The 22697-nt window shown below is 38.9% G+C and overlaps 1 protein-coding gene across 4 annotated transcripts in view; it reads left to right on the top strand.

The window, feature by feature from the left end:
- Nucleotides 1-22697, top strand: part of frmpd3 (FERM and PDZ domain containing 3) — a 102719-nt gene that overhangs the window by 60070 nt on the left and 19952 nt on the right. For 3 of the 4 annotated variants that reach the window (XM_014412028.3, XM_076892082.1, XM_076892074.1), the window contains 5 exons: nt 19910-20019; nt 20130-20284; nt 20372-20474; nt 20773-20818; nt 21449-21553. In XM_014412028.3, coding sequence (XP_014267514.3) covers nt 19982-20019; nt 20130-20284; nt 20372-20474; nt 20773-20818; nt 21449-21553 — 447 coding nt within the window. In that variant the 5' untranslated portion in view covers nt 19910-19981. Of the gene's footprint in view, nt 1-19909; nt 20020-20129; nt 20285-20371; nt 20475-20772; nt 20819-21448; nt 21554-22697 lie in introns of those variants that run through there. The other variant, XM_004540972.5, reaches the window with a different exon arrangement.

The raw sequence follows: 22697 nt of genomic DNA, 5'->3' as shown, positions 1-22697 counted from the left end.
TGTTTTCCAATCTTCTGTTGACAGATTTTGGTGAGTCCATTTGAAATGTAGCCTCGGTTTTCTAGTCTTATTTGACAGGAGTGGTTCCCAGCATGGTCTCCTAATGCTGTAGTGCATCTGCTTTAAGGATCACTGTGTTGTGCATTCAGTGCTGCTCGTCTGCATACTCTGGTAGTAACCAGTGGTTATTTGAGTTACTTTTGTCTTCCTGTCACGTCAAAGCAGTCTAGCCATTCTTCTTTGACCTCTGGCATTACCAAGGCATTTTCTGCCAGTGAACCGCCACTCAATGGATATTTTCTTTTTCAGACCATCCTCTGCAAACACTAGAGATGGTTGACTGAGAAAATCCCAGTAGATGAGCAGATTCTAAAATACTCAGACCATCTTATCCTCATTCTGATGCTTGGTTTGAACTTCAGCTGGTTGTCTTGCCTAAATGCATCAAATTTTTGGGTTATTATTTATTTGTGTTAATAAGCAAACTGATGTACCTAATAAAATGGGAGGTGAGTGTAAAATATTTCGCTGAGTGTCTATTTGAGTAAAAAGTAATGATACCTTTGGCTCTGTGAAAGGACAGGAAATACAATTCATGTAATTCTCAGCTGTTTTAATGTGTACATGTCAGCATTTTGAGTAGGTATTAGATCATCATCATCATCTTTATTTATAAAGCATTTTTAAAACAACCACAGCTGACACAAAGTTCTGTACATTACAAATAAATAACACAAGATCCACAGAAACAACAAACTGTTAGCTAAAATAAAAAAAGCTTTGACATCATTTAACTGGGAGGTTTCAGGAAAAAAAAAGATGGCATAACTGGTGAGAAGCTAACTGGTAATACAAAAATGTTTTATATCTAACACTTAAAAATTTCAGGCTCAAGAATCAACACAGCTCATTTCACTCAGAAGAATTCAGAAATACCTTAAAATGAGAAACACTTTAAGTGTTTGACTGACTTGTTTAAGTTGCGCATTTAGTTAGATACAACACCAAAAAGCTATGCTGACACATTACAAAACCTCAAACAGATTGAATGCACAGCAGTGGATGTTGGTCAGCGATGAGGCAAAAGAAGAGTCAGGCCTAGCTGGACCCAAGTGTGCACGCAGCGGGAGCACAGCAACTCAGCAGGCCTGATAATTACACACCCTGATGGTAGAGCCACTTTGAATTCTCTGCACACTGCCAAAACATACCAGCACTAGATAAGTCACTGGTGAGAGACGGACACGGAGGGAAAGAAAGGGAGGGAGAACTGTTACAGAAGCTCCCAGATCAGCCAGACCCAGACAGCAGGGAAGCTCGCTTGCAAATCAACCGCTTGCTGCGTTCTGAACCTAAGGTGTGGAGTTTTCTGACAGACAAAGCCAATGCACTATGCTAATGGAGCAAATCTTACATTTTAACAGATCTTGCATAATCTTTGGCATACGTGGAATCATCTCATCGTGCCAATAAGCACGAGTAAAAACACTTTCCCAGTAAAAAACAGCGGTGTTAAAGAAGCAAAGAAGCCAGACACAGTAGAAGCTCAGTGAGTTATGTGCAGTATAGCACAGAGGTCAAACCAGGTATTGTGATTACTGGTGCGCTGCACTGTTACGCCCCCTTGTCATTAATACATGTAAATGCAAAACATGCACAGAACTGCTGTACACCAACCGACACAAGCTCATTAATATTCTCTGTTGGGCTTCTCGTGTTATCTCGAAATGAACAAAAAGCATTTGTAGCATCGGTTTTTGCACAGTTAAGCAAATGCATGCATTAATATAGGGTTTGCTGAAGTGTGCCTGAGTGAGAAAATGTGCTTTGACTATTAAGATTCTGCCCAAATATAGAAAGTGTTGAGAGTGTACATGAAATCAACTGCATGTTGCAGACTGCAGAAGGCCACTTTAATGGCAGTCACGGAAGGGTGGAGCTGGGAGTGGCGTGTGGGTGATATCTCATGGGTGGCAGCGATAGGAGAGGGAGGAGGAGGAGGAGGGGGAAACAGCCATGCTGTATTTCTTAGAGAATGAGTGTGACTCTGTGTCGTTCCGCTGTCAGGCGAGCTGCTGAGAACTGCGTGCTTCACTGAAGGGTGACAGCGAAGAGACAGAGCCGCTCTGCTGCTGTCATTGCCACTCTGCCTCGCAGTTTTCAACTGTGGACAACTGGATGTTGTAACTAGTTGCTGGACCTAAAGGGCTAATCATATCATTTCCCCCATTAATGTAAAAGCTGTAGCCAAAGCCAGATGTTAGCTAATGGTGTCATTTATAGCAACTTTGAAAAAATAAAAACTAAAACACGAAGGAGTCTGGAATTGATTTTGTGAAGGTTGGGAGTCTCACCTCCTACACTCGTGTCTTATTATTTACAGTATTTATACATCCTGAAAGGTTAGGTTGGGTAAATAAAAAAAACTAGATCAGGAATGAAAACTGAAGCAGTCACACAGGAAAGATTCAGAGTCTTGTCAAAGCAGAGGCTGCTGAGTAAACTTCGGGGAGAGAATAATGCAATGCAGGCCTGGCTTTCTCCTTTCAGCTCCTGACTGATGAATCAAATGTTGTCAAGTGGAACCTCCGCAGCCTGAGAGCATAGATTCACAATAACCAGCCAGGGAAACTGCATCGCCTCCCTATCTTATTGGTAGGAAGCTTATTGGAATATGACGGCTGGTCTCTTTTCCTGAATTGCTTTTTCCACTTAGGAAATATTCTTCATTGCTTACATCCCTGCCTCTATATTTCATCTGATATTTTTTTCCTCTCCTCAGTTTCGCTGCCGTGTGGCTTCATTTAGTTTTTAAACTAATTCCCCATAGCTGCTCTTTTGCACCACCACACTATAATTTAAAAGAAGGCAAACACATTCAATCATATGCGTAAACAGTAGCGCTGCCATGGCGATATATAACAGACTGGATGTTAATTTTTTACTGGTGTTTCCCCCCCCCATTTATTTCATTTTAATTTATGGTTATTGGACTATCAAGCAAGCGTACTGTATGACTCAGGGTAAATTTTTTGAGACTGCCATCAAACAAGTGAGTGTACTTTTGCATGAATATTAAAATGAACTTAAAAAAAGAAATTCTCTGCATTCACTCAACCTCAAACGAAACTGAGAGAGGTGGCCGCTTCCATCTTCCTCGGTTTTAAAGAGCTTATCCACGCTGTTATGAATTAGAAGCAGCTTATACTGTATCACAGGTATATAAAACTTCGTATTTTAAGGCTGGGATGGTGACTCTCGGTCTCACATAGTATACTATGTCAATGCAGATGAATAAAAACAAAAAAAAAAAGGACAGAAATATTACATTTATTTATGACCTCTACAGGTGTGCCGCAGTGTGTGGACGTTTAAACCTACCACTTTCCTTCTATAAACATTTGCTTTATGACCAAGAAAGTGAGGGGAAATTCTTCACAAGCTATTACATGGATGAGCTGGCTCTCTTCACCTCCTGCACCTTTTATCAAAGAGGATCACGCTCAGGAACAGTCTGAGCTTCTGTTTTATGGCACGTTTTAATGGACTGTCGCTATGGGAGAAACCGGCTGTCAGACACGGTTTTGCCATCGTGAGACATGGCGTGTACTGCTGAGTGTGACCCAACTGTCAAAAAAGTCCACATGCTGGGACTGAGCCTGTGAATGACAGCAGCTGATCTAAGGTGTGTGTTACCAGGGCTTCAAATAATGGTTCGGGATTGGCAGCAGACTATGTGAACTGGACGAGCAACCGGCTCAAGTCACTATGCTATTCCATAAAAAAAATGGAAAATAAAACGCAGTTGGACTCAAACGCACTGTGCATAATTACAACCATATACCTATAAAAGAGCAGAAACATCTGTCTTCGATTACTGACAAAACAGGAGAGATATTTTCTCAAGATAAAGAAGTGGATCTATCAAATGACCAAATAAAAACCAGGGTGTCAGTCTTTAAGATGCTTCACCAGGTTTGTGTGCTGCTGTTCACGTGTTCTGCTGCTAGTGATGGGAGGGGCTGGGCCATTGTGTGTGTTTTTTTTCTTAACAACCCTATTCTGTACATATGTTGCCTATTATATATACAATACTGTAAAAAAAAAAAAGTCATAATTTTCATCACACTTTCAGAATCGTCAGCATAGTTTCTGGTGACATCCCTGGTTACAGTAAAGGTTTAAGCTGAAAGTAAGCATTTTACAAAAAAAAATATGAATATAGATTAATGAGAAGACTCCACATTGGTGACATATCATTAGAAATTATGGCTGCCATTAACCTTATTAGCAAATTATTTGCAGAACTACAGCAGGGCGATATGACCAAAAAACATTTGAAAATTTGCGATAACGATATAATTGACACGAGACAAAATACTTTACAACTCCTCAACTTTATTAGTGCAAAAAAAAAAAACATCAATGTATTTCCACTTAAACAAGCAGCTTTTTTAAGTGCATTAAAGTTATATAAAAAATTAACAGTGCAAATGCAATTCCTTGCTGACAGTTTAACCAAAAGGCATTTCCAGTGGAAATTGGCTGACATATCCTCAGCATAACCATGTATAATATCCACAAAACTTAAAAGAGGTTCTACACACACAATACGGTAATATTATGGTGAAGCACAGTTCGCATCACTCCGCCAGGCTCCTGCCTACGATAGCCGTAATGCTCCAACAATCCATCAAGCGGTGCGGCTTCGTAGCTCAGCAAAGTCGTACTGAAACATTTGACAGATTTTCGAGCGCCATGTACCACATAAAATCATTTCGAGGTCAGTAAACACAACCAGAATTCATACATAAGACACACGGGATTATAAGGGGCACTGTCGATTTTCAGAAAAATTAAAGGATTGATTTTAAGTGTGCCGTATTTCCCAAAAAACACGATAATAACGATGGCCCGCTAGCACGCTCTACCAAAAATAGTGCTTTGTTGTGTATCTGACGGATGAAAGCTAAACCAGTTCCACACCACTGAAGTTGCAGCATTTTTACAAACCAGTTCCGGTTCATCCGTTTCATTTAATGATCCACTTTCGCTCTTCTCATTCTGCGTCGCTGCCATGTGCGTATGTAAACAAAGGCACTGCGCATGCGCATTTTACCCATATTACCCATATTCTATCGCGATATTTCATTTTCCTATCGTTGCCCAACATTACACCGGTATTACTGTGAACGGTAGGATATAGCCCAGCCCTATGCAGAACTGTTTGCAATTAACTGTCATATAGGAATTGCCTTTCTATTCAACTAAACTATTCCCAGTTGCGTTTAGGTGCAATTATTGCATGTGCCTTCGGAATTATTGATTTTTTTCTTTATTCTGAATAAATGAATGAAGCACCGCATTTATAGACTCCCTTTTAGTTGACTTTGGTGTACACTCAACTCTCAGGTTCAGACGTCTGCCTGCATTTAAGGAAGCAAAAGCACTCATGTTAGAAAAACTGACTTTTCCCTGAGTAGAGCTCAAACTTAACGCACAAATAAGAAAAAATTCAATCTGATATTTTCTTGAAAAGAAACAAAGTAAGAGGGAGATCATCAAACCCTCACATTAAATAAAATCAAACTGTTGCTTTTTAAATGGCAAATATTAAAGCTTTATTTGTACTTGTTTCAGGTCTATGGATTCTTTTTTGTTATCATAACACTTTATGAGAACATAAATCCACCAGTTTTGGTTAAGCTGTCTTGTAGACTGCGTCCTTTGGAAGGTGGGACATTGTGATTTCCATATTGTGGTGAAGGCTATGTGGTTATATGATCACATTAATGATGTAGGAGTGAGTCAGAGGAGCAGCTTAGCCCGAGACTAACAGGTCAGCACACTACACTCAAGTGGAACAAAGAGAGCTTCAAACATATGGCAGATGTGGCTTTTTTTTTATTATACTTGTGCATCAGGATGTACGAAATGGCGATTCAACCCCTCGGGGATTATTACTGAGAATTACATTAAGTGAACTTAATGCGTCACTCCTGTTTTTGTCTTTTTTTAGTGTCTGCAGGTCAAACTGACACAAAAATATATTTAATATATGTGTGCCATGACTCATTTGCTTAAGATTGGAGTTATATATTAAATATTAGAGTTATAGTACATGCAAATACACCTGTTTATATCGCCCAGATAACCCTATAGGACGTAATATGATAATACCTGTCCACTATTATTTATTTTCATTTGTCATGTTTGAGGTGCTAACAAAAACAGAGTGATTTCTTGAAGACGTCCCGAGCTGTAGCGTGAGTGCAATCTGTGCAAGAATGACAAGATGTCAGTGATTTAACAAGGCTGCAGCTTCTGCTGAAACCGAAAAATAGGTTTCAGCGTCTTCTTGCTTAATGGGATTTGGAGAAGAAAGCAAAGTTTTGTGTCATATCTTTCTCAAGGTTGTGAACTCCGTCGTGAAGAAGTCACATCCTCTCCAAACCAGACTCGAATTTTCAGATCCTTTTCAATAGTTCCCATCTCCATCTCAAAGACAACTCCTCGTTGAGACACGGCAAGCAAAAACACATTTAGGCAAAGCATGCACCACTCTATTTTCACAAACTGTTTCACACTTTTTGGATTGCTTGCACTCAGTGTGCCATTGATACGGGTTCCCTATGAACTGATCCTTTTTCCTCCTTTTTTAAACTATGAATTGCATGAAAGCAGAAATTTTCATTATTTTTGGAACAGTCATTTATAGTGGTGAAACAATTTGGAAAAGAGGACATTTGTAACACGTGCATTGCATCCAGCTGTTTCAACTTCAAGGCTTAATAACTAGTTTTCATTTATGACTACTCCAGTCAGTAGGGCGCATCACACTGATGTGTTTCCACTCAAATAATTTCACCCCAAAGAGCAAAGAAGGGACCAGCAATTCAGGAAGTAAAAGTAATAAACTGGCACATCTTGTAAAATGAGTATTTGGTCTTTTACTACATTTTACATTCATATGAAAAAGGAAGTTTTAATCACAGACTCTACAGGCCTCGGTTAGTTTGTCAAAGATTAAAGCTCATAACAGTTGGAGTGGGAAAAGGAGGACTTTTTTGGAAGGGTTTCAAGAACAAAGCCTCTTCTTTCTATAAAGAACATGGCAGCACAGCTTAGGTCTGAACAAACCTCAAGACTTCTGGAACAACATCTTTTAGACAGATGATACCAAAGTGGAGATGTTTGCCCATAAAGTCCTGACACAAACGCAGAACACCTCACATTACAAACACCTCATATAAGCTGTCAAAAATGGCAGTGGAGGGGTGATGGTTTGGACCCAGGCACCATCACAGTTAGTGAGTCAACCATCAACTTCTCTGTATACCAAAGTATTCTCCAGTCAAATGTAAGGATATCTGTCAAGCTACAGCTAAAACTTGACCAAAAATATGTAATGAAAAAGGGGAATGATCCCAATTGCAGCAGCAAATCTACAACACGAGCGCTGAAAATGAAAAGCCTCAAAGCATTGCTATGACCAGTTAATGTTCAGATCTCAACCTGACAAAAATCCCACAATGGGACCTTAAGAAAGGATAAGCCATGCGCAAAAGAATGCCCGAAAACCCCAATAAACGTAAGCACTCTTCACATTTTAATGAAGAGTGCAATCACAATGTTGAGAGAGATGAGTAAGTAATTCAGAAAACTATTATGTTAAGGTATTCCTGCCACAACCTACTGAATCGTGGGGTGTACTTCGTTTTTCATATGACTGTGTAGAGTCCTGTGAAAACTTCCATTTCCACATGATTGCAGTGGGTAGAGGCCATGTATGTAAAGAGAGGACAGTGTTCATTGGTATTAGTCAAGTAGGCACACAGACACGAGTGTGAAAGCATAGGTAAGCAGGTCAGATATGGTAGAGCTAACTTACACTGAGGAAGGACTTACGGTAAGTCACTGTTATTTACGGTGGCCCTGAGAGGCCAAACGGTCTGCAACTTAAGAAAACATCAACAATAAGAAAAACGCTGCAAAAGCACACAAAACACAACGGAAATAGAAAAAACGACAACAGAAATAGGAAAAAACAGATTTCCAAAAGCACAAAGGAAGTGTTTCTGGGGAGACAATAACCCGACGGACTAGTTGCAGGAACCCAAAACATGCTAGGTGTGTTTTATCGTGGTTCATATAATACTGATGACGGATTTTTAGGCTAATAGTTAGGCTAACACACTTACCTCTCATCTTTTCTTTCCTCACAAAACCGATAGATCCTCCACCTCTTTTAAGTGTCTCCCAGCGCAATTCTTAGCATATTTTGGTTCCTGCAACTGGTCCGACGGGTTATTGCCTCCCCAGAAACACTTCCCTTGTGCTTTTGGAAATCTTTTTTTCCCTATTTCTGTTTTCTTTTTTCCTATTTCCGGTGTCGCTTTTCCTATTTGTGTTTTGTTTCTTCCTATTTCCGTCGTTTTTTGTGTGCTTTTGCGGCGTTTTGTTTTTTTGTTTTTTTTTTTCTTTTTCTTTTATTAGTAATATAAACATACAAACAAAATGCACCATAGATTCAGAGAATAAACATTTCTTACATATTAGCAACTTTCATATATAGTGAAAATAAAATATAAAGATGGGGTCACATAAATTAACAGATTATTAACTCACTAAATCAAAATCTTCTACAAAGGAAACAAAAAAAGCAGCCTTTTTCTTTTTAACTAAAGTCAAAGATTTAACCAACAGGTTTAGGTCGTTTTTCCAGTGAGCCAGTGTTGGTTTAATCTTAAAAAAGCGACATTTATGTATAAAATACTTACACAAGATTAATAACACATTAACACCATAATTAGCTTTCTTTTCTTTCAAAAACACTCCAAACATTATCATATTTAAGGTAAATGGGGTAATTTGAATCCCACTGGAATAAAGCCAGGTATGAAAATCCAACCAAAATATTTGTATAAAATTGCACAAAAAGAATAGATGGTCCAAATCCTCCTCTTCTGTTTCACAAAATACACAATTACCCGTTTCTATTTTGAATCTATCACTAAGGAGTCTATTTGTCGGGTAAATTTTATTCAAGATTTTAAATTGGACTTCTTTCCCTTTAGGAGGGATAGGGAAGGTGATATAATCAGTTCTTATTTTTTCAATTTCTTCCCTTTGGAAATCTTTTAATATGTAATTACGTCTAAGTAAATTTGGAGAATAAAGACTCCTTAATGAAGATCTAAGAAACTTATTGTTGCATTTAACATCACAAAATCGAATACCATCTATATATAATTGCCTTAACTTGGGGGAGATGTCAGAATATATTATATCATTTACAACTATGTTTTTAAGTGACAATGGAATGGATTTTATAACCCGATTAAATTTACTTTTAGAACATTGGATATTAAACTTTTGGCAAAAATCTTGATGTCCTAGAACATGTCCTTCCTCATCTACAAAATGGGCAATTGCCCAAACACCTTTTGATAACCAATCTTGAATAAAAATGGATTTTCTGTTCATCAGTATATATCTATTGTTCCAAATTGGGCTATTATGTGGAGTGAAATTATGTTTAAATAACATTTTCCAATAAAGAAGGACCTGTTTATGGAATTCAGAGAGTTTAGCAGGTAGCTTAGTAATTTCAAAGTCACACTTTAGGAGAAAGTCGATACCCCCTAGTGTGTTAAAGACCTTACTTGGTATAAAAAACCAAATGGAGTGTGGATTATTTAGGAAGGATTTTAACCATTTAAGTTTCAAAACACCATTCATTATGTCAAAATCAATTGCATTTCCACCGCCTTCAATGTATGGTTTAACCAAATCATCTTTAGATATATAATGGCACTTATTCCTCCAAATAAAATTAAAATTCAAGCTATTAATTGTTTTAATAACTTTATTCGATATTGATAGAGAGTAAGCTGGATATATAAATCTAGATAAACTATCCATTTTGGTTAATAATATTCTTCCAAAAATTGTGATGTCTCTTTGTAACCACTTATTTAGGATTGTCTTACATTTGTCAACATTATCTAAAATATTTACTTTTTCTAAGACTTTGTGATCTTTTGAAATTGTGATGCCCAAATATTTTACCTCCCTCTTCACCTTTATATCGTACAGTAATTGTGAATTACACTCCTTTAATGCCAATAATTCACAGTTATTTAAATTTAACTTTAAGCCTGAAGCTTTTGAGAATGTAGTGATTATTTGTTTTACCAGGGGAATCTGATGTTCATTTTTTAAGAAAAGAGTAGTGTCATCCGCAAGTTGACTAATTATTAAAGAATTGTCCATAATCTCAATTCCGGCAACGCTGCTGTTTTTAATTAGAATTGCGAGCATCTCCACAACTGTTATGAACAACAACGGAGAGCTTCCACACCCTTGCCTAATTCCTCTTTTGACGCCAAATCTTTTACCAGTGCCATAGCCTAATGACACAGAGCTATTTATATCATTATACAGTATATCTATTATCTTCCTAAATTTATCCCCAAATCCAAATCGAGTTAGTGTTTCTAAAATAAAAGGATGTTCTACTGAATCGAAAGCTTTATAAAAGTCCAAGAAAAGAATAAAACTGTCATCACTAATCAGATCATTGTAGTCCAGTAAGTCTAAAACCAATCTGATATTATTATGAATGTTCCTGTCTTTCAAAAACCCTGATTGTGTCTCACTAATTATACTTGAAACCCCTTGTTTGAGCTTTGTTGCAACTGAGCTAGAGAAAATTTTATAATCTGTATTTAATAAAGTTATGGGCCTTAAGTTATCCAATTGTCGTTTATCTTTGTTTGGTTTAGGAATTAATGTAATTAATCCTTGTTTCATGCTAGACATCAATTCTCCCTTTTCAATACTGGCCAGTATAGCTTTGAATAAAATTTCCCGTAAGTCTTCCCAAAAAAATTGGAAGAAATTAACTGTCAGCCCATCTGGACCAGGGGATTTATTAAGTGCCATTTTCTTAACAGATGCATCTAACTCTTCAATTCTGAAGTCAGATTCACATAATTCCTTAAATGATTCATCAATTTTAGGGATCAGATTATCTATTTGATCAAAAAAGACATCACAATCTGCTTGGGAGAACTGTGAGGAGTATAAATTGGAATAGAATGTATAAGTTTCATTCTCCAAAATTTTAGGGTCGTCACATTCAATGCCATCAATTAACAGAGAAGATATAAAATTTCTTTTCTGTCTGCTCTTTTCTAAATTAAAAAAATATGAAGAATTTCTTTCCCCCTCCTCAATCCACTTGGCCCGTGAACGCACAAAAGCTCCTTCTGCTTTATTTAGATAGAGCTGATCTAATTTAGTTTGCAACTCCATAAGTTTACTCCTTTCTTGGGTATTTAGATCATCTTTACTACAGCAATAAGTAATTTCTTGGAATAATTTACATTCATATTCTCTTTGCTTTTGACTTATGTTTTTACTGAATTGAATACTAAATTCTCTAATTTTGAATTTAATGAATTCCCATTTATTGATATATCCTACAATTAGATGATCAGCCATAATATCTTTTATAATTTTTTTGACTATGTTGCAGTAGTCTTCATTTTGTAAAAGTTTGGCATTGAACTTCCAATAAGTTCTTTTATTTGATTGTCTAATTTCCGATTCTAAGCACAGTTCAATAAAGCAATGATCAGATAGAGGTGCATTTGACATTGCAACTTTTACAGTGTGGCTAAGAATGATGTCACTTCCTAGCCAATAGTCTATTCTAGATTTACAAGCTCCATTTGGTTTAAACCAGGAAAAGCTCTTAATTTCTGGATTTCTTACTCTCCAAATATCTGTCAAGTTGTTATTAATCAAAAATTCTATAATTAGGTTATTTTTTTGTGGTCTACCTGTCCTTGAGGGCCATCTATCAGTCCATTCATCAGGAGTCATATTCCAATCACCACCCATTAAAATGTATTCTGTAGGGTATCGACCTTTAAGTTCAAAAATATTTGAAGTTATATCTTCTAACATAATTTTATTCTGACTTTCATTGTTATATCCATAAACGTTGACTAAAATGAAAAACAAACTTTCAACTCTCATTACAGCAATCAACCAATGACCATTCAAGTCAGTTCGTTGTATTACAAGATCCCCGGGAAAGTTATTGAATAAAATTGCTACACCCCCCGACCTCGTTGAGCCATGGCTAAACAGGATTTTGCTACCCCATTGGTTTGACCAAAAAGATACATCACTATCAGATGAATGAGTCTCTTGTAGAAAAATACAGTTTGATTTTTTACCTTTGCAGTACAAAAATAAGGCTTTTCTTTTAACAGATTCTCTTAAACCCCTAACATTTAAAGAACCAAAACAAATGTTAACATTCAACATGAACTATAGACAGAATATCACTCACCACGTGAGAAAAAGAAGAAAAAAAAAAAGTACTAAATGCTGAGCTCCTCAGACCGCGAACAAGTTTCCACTATTTCAGTTTTTGTCATTTTTAGTTCTCCTGTCTTTCCTCAACTTTGCGTCCATCAATGAAGGCATGTGGACCACGAAAGTAGGCCCGTTTACCCGCACGTCTTGCTTCCTCCACCAGAGGCCATAGGCGCTGTCGATCTTGTATGTCCTCCTGCGGCAACATCTCCGCGAAGCTGATGCCTTCTTGCTTGCAGGTTGAAGAGTCTTTGGTGCGCCTCCACAATTCTTCTTTAATTCGCCTCTGTGTGAATAGAATAATGATGTTTCTGTTTCTGCCATCAACTCGTTTCCCTAAGCGGTGGACAATATCAACGGCCTCTTCTAAGTTCAAGTCAGGGGCAATCTTCTGAAGCGTTTGCAAAACCTTCACTCTAATGTTTTCATCTTTGTCTTCCTTCACCCCTTTCAGTTTTAGGCACCACCTCATTCGGTAGCGCTCTTGTTCTCTCACTCTTCTTTTCAAGTCTTCATTTTCTTTAAGCAGCTGTTCATTCGCATTTGCCAGTTTAACAACTTTCAATTTGCAATCAACTATCTCTGCAGCATTAAACTCTACAGCCTTAGCCAAGCTGGCAACCATAGCTGCACTTTGTTTGTTTTGTTCCTTGATATCCTCCAGTTGTGCTTCAAATTTTTTGTCAAGTCCCATAATGGCTTCAAAAATAGTTTTATTGGAGATATCATCTTCCTTCTCTGAAGATTTTGTTCTTTTCTCCTCTGGCGGTTGTTTTGAAGGAGTTGGCGGCGCCGAGTCTGTTCCCCGTTCTCGCTTGTTTAGGCCCACGTTGGCAGCTTCAGTGCTAGCATAGCCATGGTCACTGACTTTAGCATGCGACGACGTCTTAACAATGGGGTTTGACGGCACAAATTGCAGCTTTGCATTCTTAATAACCTTTTGGGCATCCATAGTTATAGTTCGAGTGGAAAGAGAATAAAGTTACTTAGTAAATTTTGCGGTCTTTCGGAGCTCCTGAAAAAACACGACTGTTCAAGCCGCCATCTTGGTGCCTCCCTCTTGCGGCGTTTTTCTTATTGCTGGTGTTTTCTTAAGTTGCAGTCCGTTTGGCCTCTCAGGGCCACTGTAGTTATTGCTATTTAAAATGAATGAATATATATATATATATATATATATATATATATATATACACACACACACACACACACACACACACACACACACACACACACACACACACACACACACACACACACACACACACACATGTGTGTGTGTCACAGAAGTGTTTGGATATGTTTCTTTTGACAGACTGGATGAAACTGCACAGTTTTACTGAAGGACAGGAAGGAAGGAACTTGCAAGATTAAGGAAGAAAAGCAGTGTGCAATCTACTTCCAATTTTAGCCAGGGGACTAAAAAAGGTTTTAAATGATTCAATCCTACAGATAAAATACACAATGAAAAGTTTATCGCAAAGAATGTCCAGGACAGAATTTCATATCAGCCTTCACTTTCCCTGCAGAATGGATTGGGTCGTATTCCCCAGTTGGATTTCTGCACGTCTGGCTCAGGCGGACTGCATTGACAGAAGGGATTAGGCCCAGTGCCGATGGCTTCATTTGATTGGCTCTCTTGGTGCAAAGGTCTGTCTGTGTATCGCAAATGAGAAATTCTAAAATCTTTTGTAAAAACAAAAAACAAAACAACATAAATATTTAGTGAACGTTTTATCGCAGCCTGCAACTGAAAACAGATTAAAGACAATGGCTGCTGATATGTCAAAATGACTTTCCTGTTTGACATTTCCTAGAGGCCAAACATGTGACAGAAAAAGTATCTTTGTCTGGGAAGGCTCATTTCACAGTACACTGAGGAGATTATTGTGTCGCCTCTTTCATAATCCTAACAGGATTTCTCCAGAATCAAGGATTTGCTACCTATGATACAAAATGTTGGCAAGACTGTTGGCTGAACTTTGGTTGACAGAGGATGTCTGCGATTGAACTAGTAGTATCACTATGCACTTTAAATCCACTGCTCAAAAAAAAAAAAAAAAAAAAATGTGGGCACTTAAGTTAAAATAGAGGGATATCATCCTGTCCAGTTAGGAGACATAAACCATTTTAGCAGTTTTGGTCCACCGGAGAGGCAACAGCATAACAATCCTTCAAAAAGGAAATGGTTTTGCAGGTGGTGGCTGCAGACCATAGCTGTCTCCTCATCTCTCCTGAATGATTTCTCTCTAGTTTCACTTTTTGCTAGTGCCATGTCACTATATCTGCTGCCTATTCGGGCTGCTCATCCAGAAGGGCACAGCCATACTTGGTGTCATGAGAAGGTTTGCCTTGTCTCCCAGCACATTCTCAAGAGTGTGGAGGAGATAACAGAAGAGGGGCTCTTACACAAGGAGAGCTGGACAGAAGTAGCTGCTCATTTCTGTGAGGAGGAACAGGAAGAGCACTGCCGGAGGCCTAAAGAAACGACCTCCAGAGGGCATGTTTCTGTCTAAACTGACACAGACAGACTTTATGATGGCATCAGGGACCACTGTCTTTAAGTGGGACTTGTGCTTGACTGGCATTCAACCAAGAACACCAGAAGAGGCAGGTCCACCCCTAGTGCCCCCTTCTCTTCACAGATGATGTTGCAGTCATCATAACATTCACCACACTGACTCCAGACTCTTTCACACCTGTGACAGGTGCACACTGTTAACCTCCTCTCAACTGTGAATAGAAAAGGGCTCCATCGGCAGACCTGACTTTGTGTTATACTGGAATCACATCTCAATTTCTTTGACCAAAGCAAACATATAACAAGAAGCACTCAGCGAGAGCAAACCTCCACTATGGCAGCTCACTCTCTCTGAGCATATTTACTTTTAAGAGAACAGTATTGTACATTGTGTTTTTTCTTTTTTTATTCTATTTTTATTTTTGTGGATATAGTGCATTTGTAACATTCATTTCATTGTTTACTCAATTCATTTAAATATTTAATAATAGATATATCAATTGAAGAAATGCTTTGATGGCATATTTATTTTGTTTTCTAAACCAAATTATACTTGTGAACATGCATTAAAACTGACATGTATTCAAATAGTTACATAGCAAAGTCATAATAATATAATATGATATTTACAATCCCCATAAACAATACAAAACAATGGAAGTAAGAAACATAATTTTAAATAGCTCTGTATATGATTATTATATGACCTTGAGACCAATCCAGTGGCCCTGACATGATCATTTACATTTTTATATAGTATTTTTTATATGTTGACAGTACACACGATGCTGGTAAGAGTCAGTTTCTACACCGTTTGTCCATTTTTGACCAGTATTAGATAATAATAATCTTTAAGTTGACCTTGAAGGCCTTGGTGGATGTGAGGCAAATTGTAATGGATTATTAACATGATCCCACTCTACAGCCCTACAGTGCTTTATTAACATTCTGTTAATGTACTATTGCTTGCTAGCAAGGACCCTATTAATAAACCAAACCAGTGTAACCAACTCTCATTTCTCTAAATGCCATTGCTGATGCCTTACAGTCTAATATGTATTCTTTAGCTACAAAACATAAGCTTGGCCTGTCCATCAGTCACAAATAATCACTGTGATACTACACACGTATTGTCTGACTTCTCAAGGCAGTGATCCAATAACACTCAGCTCCTTACAAAAGTCCTCACTTTCCAATTAGTGCTGCACAACTCCCAAGTTTCTGATTGTGATTCCATCTCTCATTCATATTATAAGTTATATTCCAAGTGTTTAGCAGACTCAGTTAATCAGAGTGATTAACAATTAGTGTAACAGTAAAATAAGTGAAAATTCCTCAAGCATTAATGGTAAGTAGCCAGATAAATCAAAGTGCCATGGGTAAGTGTCATGCCAATTGTTGCTGAAATTGACTCTTTGATTCTGTAATTAATATAATAATTAAATTGTAATTAAGAATCAACATTTGAGATGCCGCATCCAAAAGGATAAGCCGCAACTACCGCATGTGGGAATAGCCTAAACTAATACTCAGTTTAAATAACGTTGCACAAGCAGAAAAAACGTTGCATTCATTGATTCATGCATGAAAAAAGCTCCATGGCCTGTTTTGCTATTTGACTATTGTTCTGCAATATTCACAACAAACAGTCAAATTGATAACGTTGCCATGCAAGACATTTCTTTCATTATCAAAGTTGTATAGTTTATATATGTCCTTTGTGTCTGCGTGTTCTGACATGTGATGTAAAATGATATTTCAGCTAAATTTGCTCTTTTCCACCACTTATCTTTCAGGCTCCCAGAATATGCTATTGGCCGATCTGGATATGTCCTTAGACAGACATACAGGCACAATGAATTTAGTTATTGAGTATCTGCATTATCCTTTCCTAGCCCTAGATAATGCTGAGTGCGTTTAACAAGGACAGACAACGTCCGCTGGACGGTTTGGGAGCAATCCAGACAATAAATTGAGCTGAAAGTTAAAAACCAGAAACATCTGAGCAAACTAAGCAAATGCAAGTTGGCAGCAGGGACTTTAAGTGGACAGAAAAGTGGACAGCTACAGGAGAGACAACATATTTAAACTCTCCTCGATAGTTCTCAGTGGTATGTCTAATTTCGCTGAACAGGAGCATTTCTCTTTATAATGTCTACAATGCCCTTCATATATTCTTTGATGGTAATTTGGGTTATCATAATGTAAATGTTCCCGTGGTAGCTATTGCTGCATCATTCCCATTGTAAAAATGCTATTCAAAACCCATAACATTTAAAGTGCTTTTGAACGTGCTTCATTTATGTAATTATATGTGGCAAATATATATATATATATATATATATATATATATATATATATATATATATGTCATGTATCTCAGCTATAATTCCCAGTCTCAAACTTGCAATCTTCCCAGACTACTGTAATGTTCCCCTCTCTCATCTTACTAAGAAACAGCCACAGGTCAACTACAGTGCATAAAACTCTGCTGCTTTGTTTTAATGAGGACCAAAAAGAGTGTGCATGTAGAGTGTTCTATTGAAATCGATTTTAAGACCTTTTTATTGGTTCATACTAAAAGGGCAAAAGTTTGATATAAGCCAGGCAAGACCTGGTAGCTGGACAGACACATTATGGATAAAACAACAACAAATACAAATTGAAATATTGAATTGAAAGAAAGAGAAAGAGGAACACGGCACAACAAACTTAATTTAGATTTTATCCTAATGTAGATGGACTGCACTGAATGTTGAGAGACTGCCTGACTGGTTGGTGTAGTGTTGCCAGTTTTGACATTACTTCGGAACTACTAAGCATTATGAAATACAGCGTCTCTCTAAACTACTGATAGGTCTGTTAGGGTGCAGACCTGGAAAGATGATAAGTAAAAAGATCCTTTTTCCTACACCCTGAGGCCTAGGAGACAGCTGCAGACTGCGGCACTGAGGAGGGTCAGGTATATGATGCCTTGACCTCAAGGGGCCTGAGGAAGTGTTGGCATCTAGCCACAGTGACTGCAGGGTGATGAGAGAGCGTCTAGCTAGCCCTTTCTATATCTTGTAGTGGCCAGATCGCTATTCTTATCCACCCACTATCCCTCCATCCGGTCGAGCTTCAACAAGCTACTGAGAGCTGTAGTCATAGCAACGTACAGGCTTGGCGATGCCCTTGGGGATCATTTCTTGACAGAATTCCTCGGTGTCTTCTCTAAAAGGTTGGCCCCTCTGCTGAATAGCTGTTTATCTTTGCAGATGTGCAAGCTTCAGTGTCCGCTGGCTACCTTCATCTCTCCGCTTCTGCTCTGTCCTGTTTTTTTCCTCAATACTTTTGAATACCAAAACTAATCTCTGAATTAAATGAGGAATCTAAAGCTGTAAAATCTGTGTGGTATTCTCAAAGCCATCGGCTGAAAACCAGATAGAAGAGAATGTATTCCTTTGTCCCTGAGTTCATAGCGGTTACCTGCAGTTGTATAATAAAGTTATCGCTGGAAATGAGCAATTTTAGCTACAGCATAGACTCTTCTACAACAAATGTACAAGTGCAGGCCATTGTTTCCCTGCTTAGTTCACAGATCTTGCCTTTCACTGCACTGGAGGTGTTTGCAGTGACACACATACCTGAGAAACAGCCTGTCAGGATTCATAAGAATGGGTATCCTTCTGGTAAGTGAAGAAAGAAGCTGTGAAATGTTAGAGGGACAGAGAAAAGAAGAATAACTGGGGGGAGAAGTGCACCATCAGAATCCACTGCCAAAGTCAAATGAGAAAATAACCGATCTCAATCAAAAATGGGTAATCTTCTGTTGGAGGCAGAACCAGCTGGTGCAGCGTCATTTGTCACCGCCGTGCACCTTTGATACAGACGGATGATCCCTCATAAGTTAGCTGAATGTCGAAGACAGAAATTTTTTTATATGAATCTAATCTTTTTAAATTATTAGCATAATTGAAATTCAAAGCACATGCAGCGTAATGGATTGTTAGTCATGGACCGAGCACAATATGAAGCCTATCTATGATACATCTACTCTCATCTGATACCATGACACAAGGTAGAGATCAGCAATGCATCAATGGAACTGCAAATGAGCCGTGCTCCCTCATAAGCCACTGTTATCAGAAACAACAAGTGACAGGAATATGAATCTGGACTATTGACTAATGTGACTACTGACAGTTTGTTCTCTGCCTGTGGCACTCAGAAAGGTATTTGCTCTCAACAGTACCCCTGCATAATAATCCTGAGCAGTGCTGTCATGCTCTTTCTGTTTTGGGCCATCTGCAGCATTAACATTACAATCAGCGTCTCTCTCTCTCTCTCTCTCTTTAGCCAGCAGTCATCAGAGTCCTAGATCACAGATATGAGCATAAATATCTGGCTCTCTATCCCTCGCACAATAATTTCCATTTTTTCTGCTACAAACACAGAAACCCACATGCTACATTCACACTCAGTCTTTCAGTAATCTTGCTTTCGCTGCCTCCCACACAGGCATCTGCAAAAGAGCATGTGTGGTTCACGGGAGTAGTTTGGTCCACACTTGCAGAAACTGGCAGAATCAGAGACCTTAATGTGTTTCATCCTGTGTGTGCATTATGTTACTGTTCCTTGATAAGTGCAGCTTTCCTGAAGGTGTGCTTCAAAGGGCAGGTACTTTTAACAAATATATTTTACCGCCTACATTTTTACCTGCATCCCGCACACTCACTCGGTACAACAAACAACCTTAACCAAAGCCAAATGCAACTTGTCAGCTGTTGAAGATGTCTGGGATTGTAATCTTGAGTGTTACATTTTTCAGCTTCACATTTATGATTTTATTTTTCCCTGTAGCAGTGTTCCAAGATGTGCTTAGATAAACTCAGCACATTAAAACAACAACAACAACAAAATAGTATTTTTGCTGCTGTCAAACCAGGAAAATTTTTATTTCAGTTTCTCACATCCCCCCCCCCCCCCCACCCCCCTTGTTCCCCTTCTTTTGAGCAGGTGAATGATTGCCAAACAGAAAGCAGCCTTTGCAGTGCAAACCTGTCCCATGCTGCCCCGTCCTCTCAGGGGATGGCCAAGGTCCAGGATGGACACACGAACGCACGCAGGTACATGGTGCTTTTTTCGCACTAGTTTTTCTCAAAACAAAATGCACATTCATCACTGTCTCTGTGTGCACTTGCCCCTTTTTATATCTGAATATCTGTGTTCTATATAGCACTGCAATGTTAGAGGAGAGCCAGGATGGTATGGACAGTGGTACTCTAAGTCCTGCCTCCGCTCGACAGGTCACCATCCAGCGCCACCCGACTCAAGGCTTCGGCTTCATTGCAGGCAGCCAGAGACCTGTCATTGTACGCTCCGTCTCTGCTGGTTAGTGTTCATGTATGTGAGAAAGCCAGCATTCAGATTTCAGGTTTCTCTATGCTGCATGCATATGGTATCCCGTTTCATTTGCAGACGGCCCCTCCTTTGGCAAGCTTCTTCCCGGAGACCAGATCTTGGCTATTAACGAGGAGACGGTGAGCGACGCGCCCCGAGAGAGAGTCATAGACCTTGTAAGGTAACATCCTTTACTGTCCCAGGAGGGAGGGGGGGTGGAGGGAGGAGGGAGGAGGGGGTGGCATCGGGGGCAGGTGATCAGCAGCGCAGGTGAAGGGGAGTAAAAGTGGTGAGTGTGAAAAGGAACAAAGTGTTTCTTATTGCTGGCGATGCGTTACATCAACCCAAACCTGCGGATGAGTCAGTCACTTTTGCAGCTGAAGAACGGCAAAGGAGACGGCAGCTATAAACTGGGGGCCTCCAAATACCGTGCAGTCCTTGGCATTTTCTAACCCACTCCATTCTCTGTTGTTCCATAGACGCTGCAAAGACACGATAGTTCTCACTGTGCTGCAGCCCCATCAGGTAGTAAGCTGGGAAAATCGCTTTCTTTCCTGTTCCTGTCCTTCAGGATTTCTCTTACTTCTCATCAGTCAATAATAAACACTTCCACTTTCAGCCTGAATCTATACAGTTCTCCCTCATAATAGTACACACCAATGCAGTGCAGACACACATTAGTATTCGCTGCCATGCTTTACACGCTAGAGTGATTTCTTTTTCTGGTCACCCCTCAGAAGAACTCTAAGTGAGCATATTAGCACCTACATGAGACCTTATTAAATAAAGACTCTTCTGTGTATGCACAGATAAATACAGAGAAAAAGGAAAAGCACCACTAACCATCTGACTAAACTGGACATTGTTAGATGGTGAAACCCTGACATTATGAAAGCGCATGAAAGCTCATTATCCATGTACTGATAATACTAAGTGTTAAAAAATTTTATTTAGTTAAAAAAACAACCAGTTTTAAATACTGAAAATGGGGTAAGGCTAATGTTAAAAGTTTGCACTTATCCAGTTGTCGCATTGCAGTAGCATTAGCCTGCTCTCCAATATGTCTCTTTAGCACCAGCAGTCGGGGGGGCTTTTCTTTCATTTATGTCTCATCCTCTAAGCTGAGTTCCTCTCCCACTCTCTTCTCATCCTCAGTCACCTAAATCTGCCTTCATAAGTGCAGCCAAAAAGGCCCGCCTGCGAACAAACCCGCCCAAAGTGCGCTTCTCAGAGCAAGTGTCCATCAGCGACCCGGACTCAGTAAGTTCAACTTGTCGCGTCTCTACGTCATGCACACGCGCGCAAACACAGACCTCCTGTGCATTTCTCTTGATTTGATCAGCAGCCACAAATGCTTTCAGAAATCCTTAAGCATCCTCTCACCATCCTTTTAGGATGTTCAATCATCCTGTTTGTGTGTGTAGTGAGAAAGAGGCTGAGGCATTGAAAAAAAAACAACCTGTAGCCTCCCTCTTTTCAAAGCCATGTAAACAATCACAATATGACTTCATTTGTTTTTTTGACCATTATAGTCCAACCTTTCAACTCAGCTGCATATGGTAAACCTCCCAAAATCTCACTCTACTAATCAACATCCACACGCTACAGATAACACCTCCATTTCCAACAAAATGCTCCAGTAATAAAAGCATTTCTGTACAGTCCCCAGCAACATGTCAATCAAGAACACATTTAGGGAACATTAGCCCACGCAATAAATAAGGTGAAAGCAAAAACATAGCGGGAAACAGATAATCAATAAATTAAAAAAATCGGACAAAATTTTATTTTCCTTTTGTGTTAAGTTAATCAAAGAAGACAGAGAATACAATTGTTTGGTGCACGGACCACCAAATCACTGATCTTTGAATAAAGGCTTTTTTCAGTATCGATTTTACTATCTGCTATAGACTTACAGTGTCAGCAAAAAAGAGGGACAGTGACATAATAGTGTTGAGTTGTAATTTGCCTCTCTGGGCAGACTTTGCATATGTCAAACTGGTTCCAAATCACTGTAAACCAGCAAGGACAAAGGTGGTTGGCTTGTAATGGGAAGCGATAGACCTGTTTATCTGAGTCGCTTAACCAGTGCACCCTGGCTTTAGTGCTGCAGTATGGAGGAAGATCTGTTCACTCGTAACTCAGACTTCAGTTTCTTCCAATCTGCACGGAGGAACAGCTTGTTGAGTCTTTTGAATACTTAAGTTCTCCGAAAACAGACTGCTTGGGCATCTGCTGCGGACACAGCTCTCCGCTTAAACTAAATGCTTTTTGTGAGACAGATACTGTTGCAGTAAAATCCACATTTCTCTGCCGCGACTAGCAATGCCTGACTAATTTTCTTACCAACCTTGTCATATATATATATATATATATATATATATATATATATATATATATATAT

The sequence above is a fragment of the Maylandia zebra genome, linkage group LG2 (assembly GCF_041146795.1).
Source record: "Maylandia zebra isolate NMK-2024a linkage group LG2, Mzebra_GT3a, whole genome shotgun sequence".
NCBI classification, from domain to species: Eukaryota; Metazoa; Chordata; class Actinopteri; order Cichliformes; family Cichlidae; genus Maylandia; species Maylandia zebra.
Note: the sequence above shows the minus strand (reverse complement) of the source record. Positions and strands in the feature narration are given on the sequence as shown.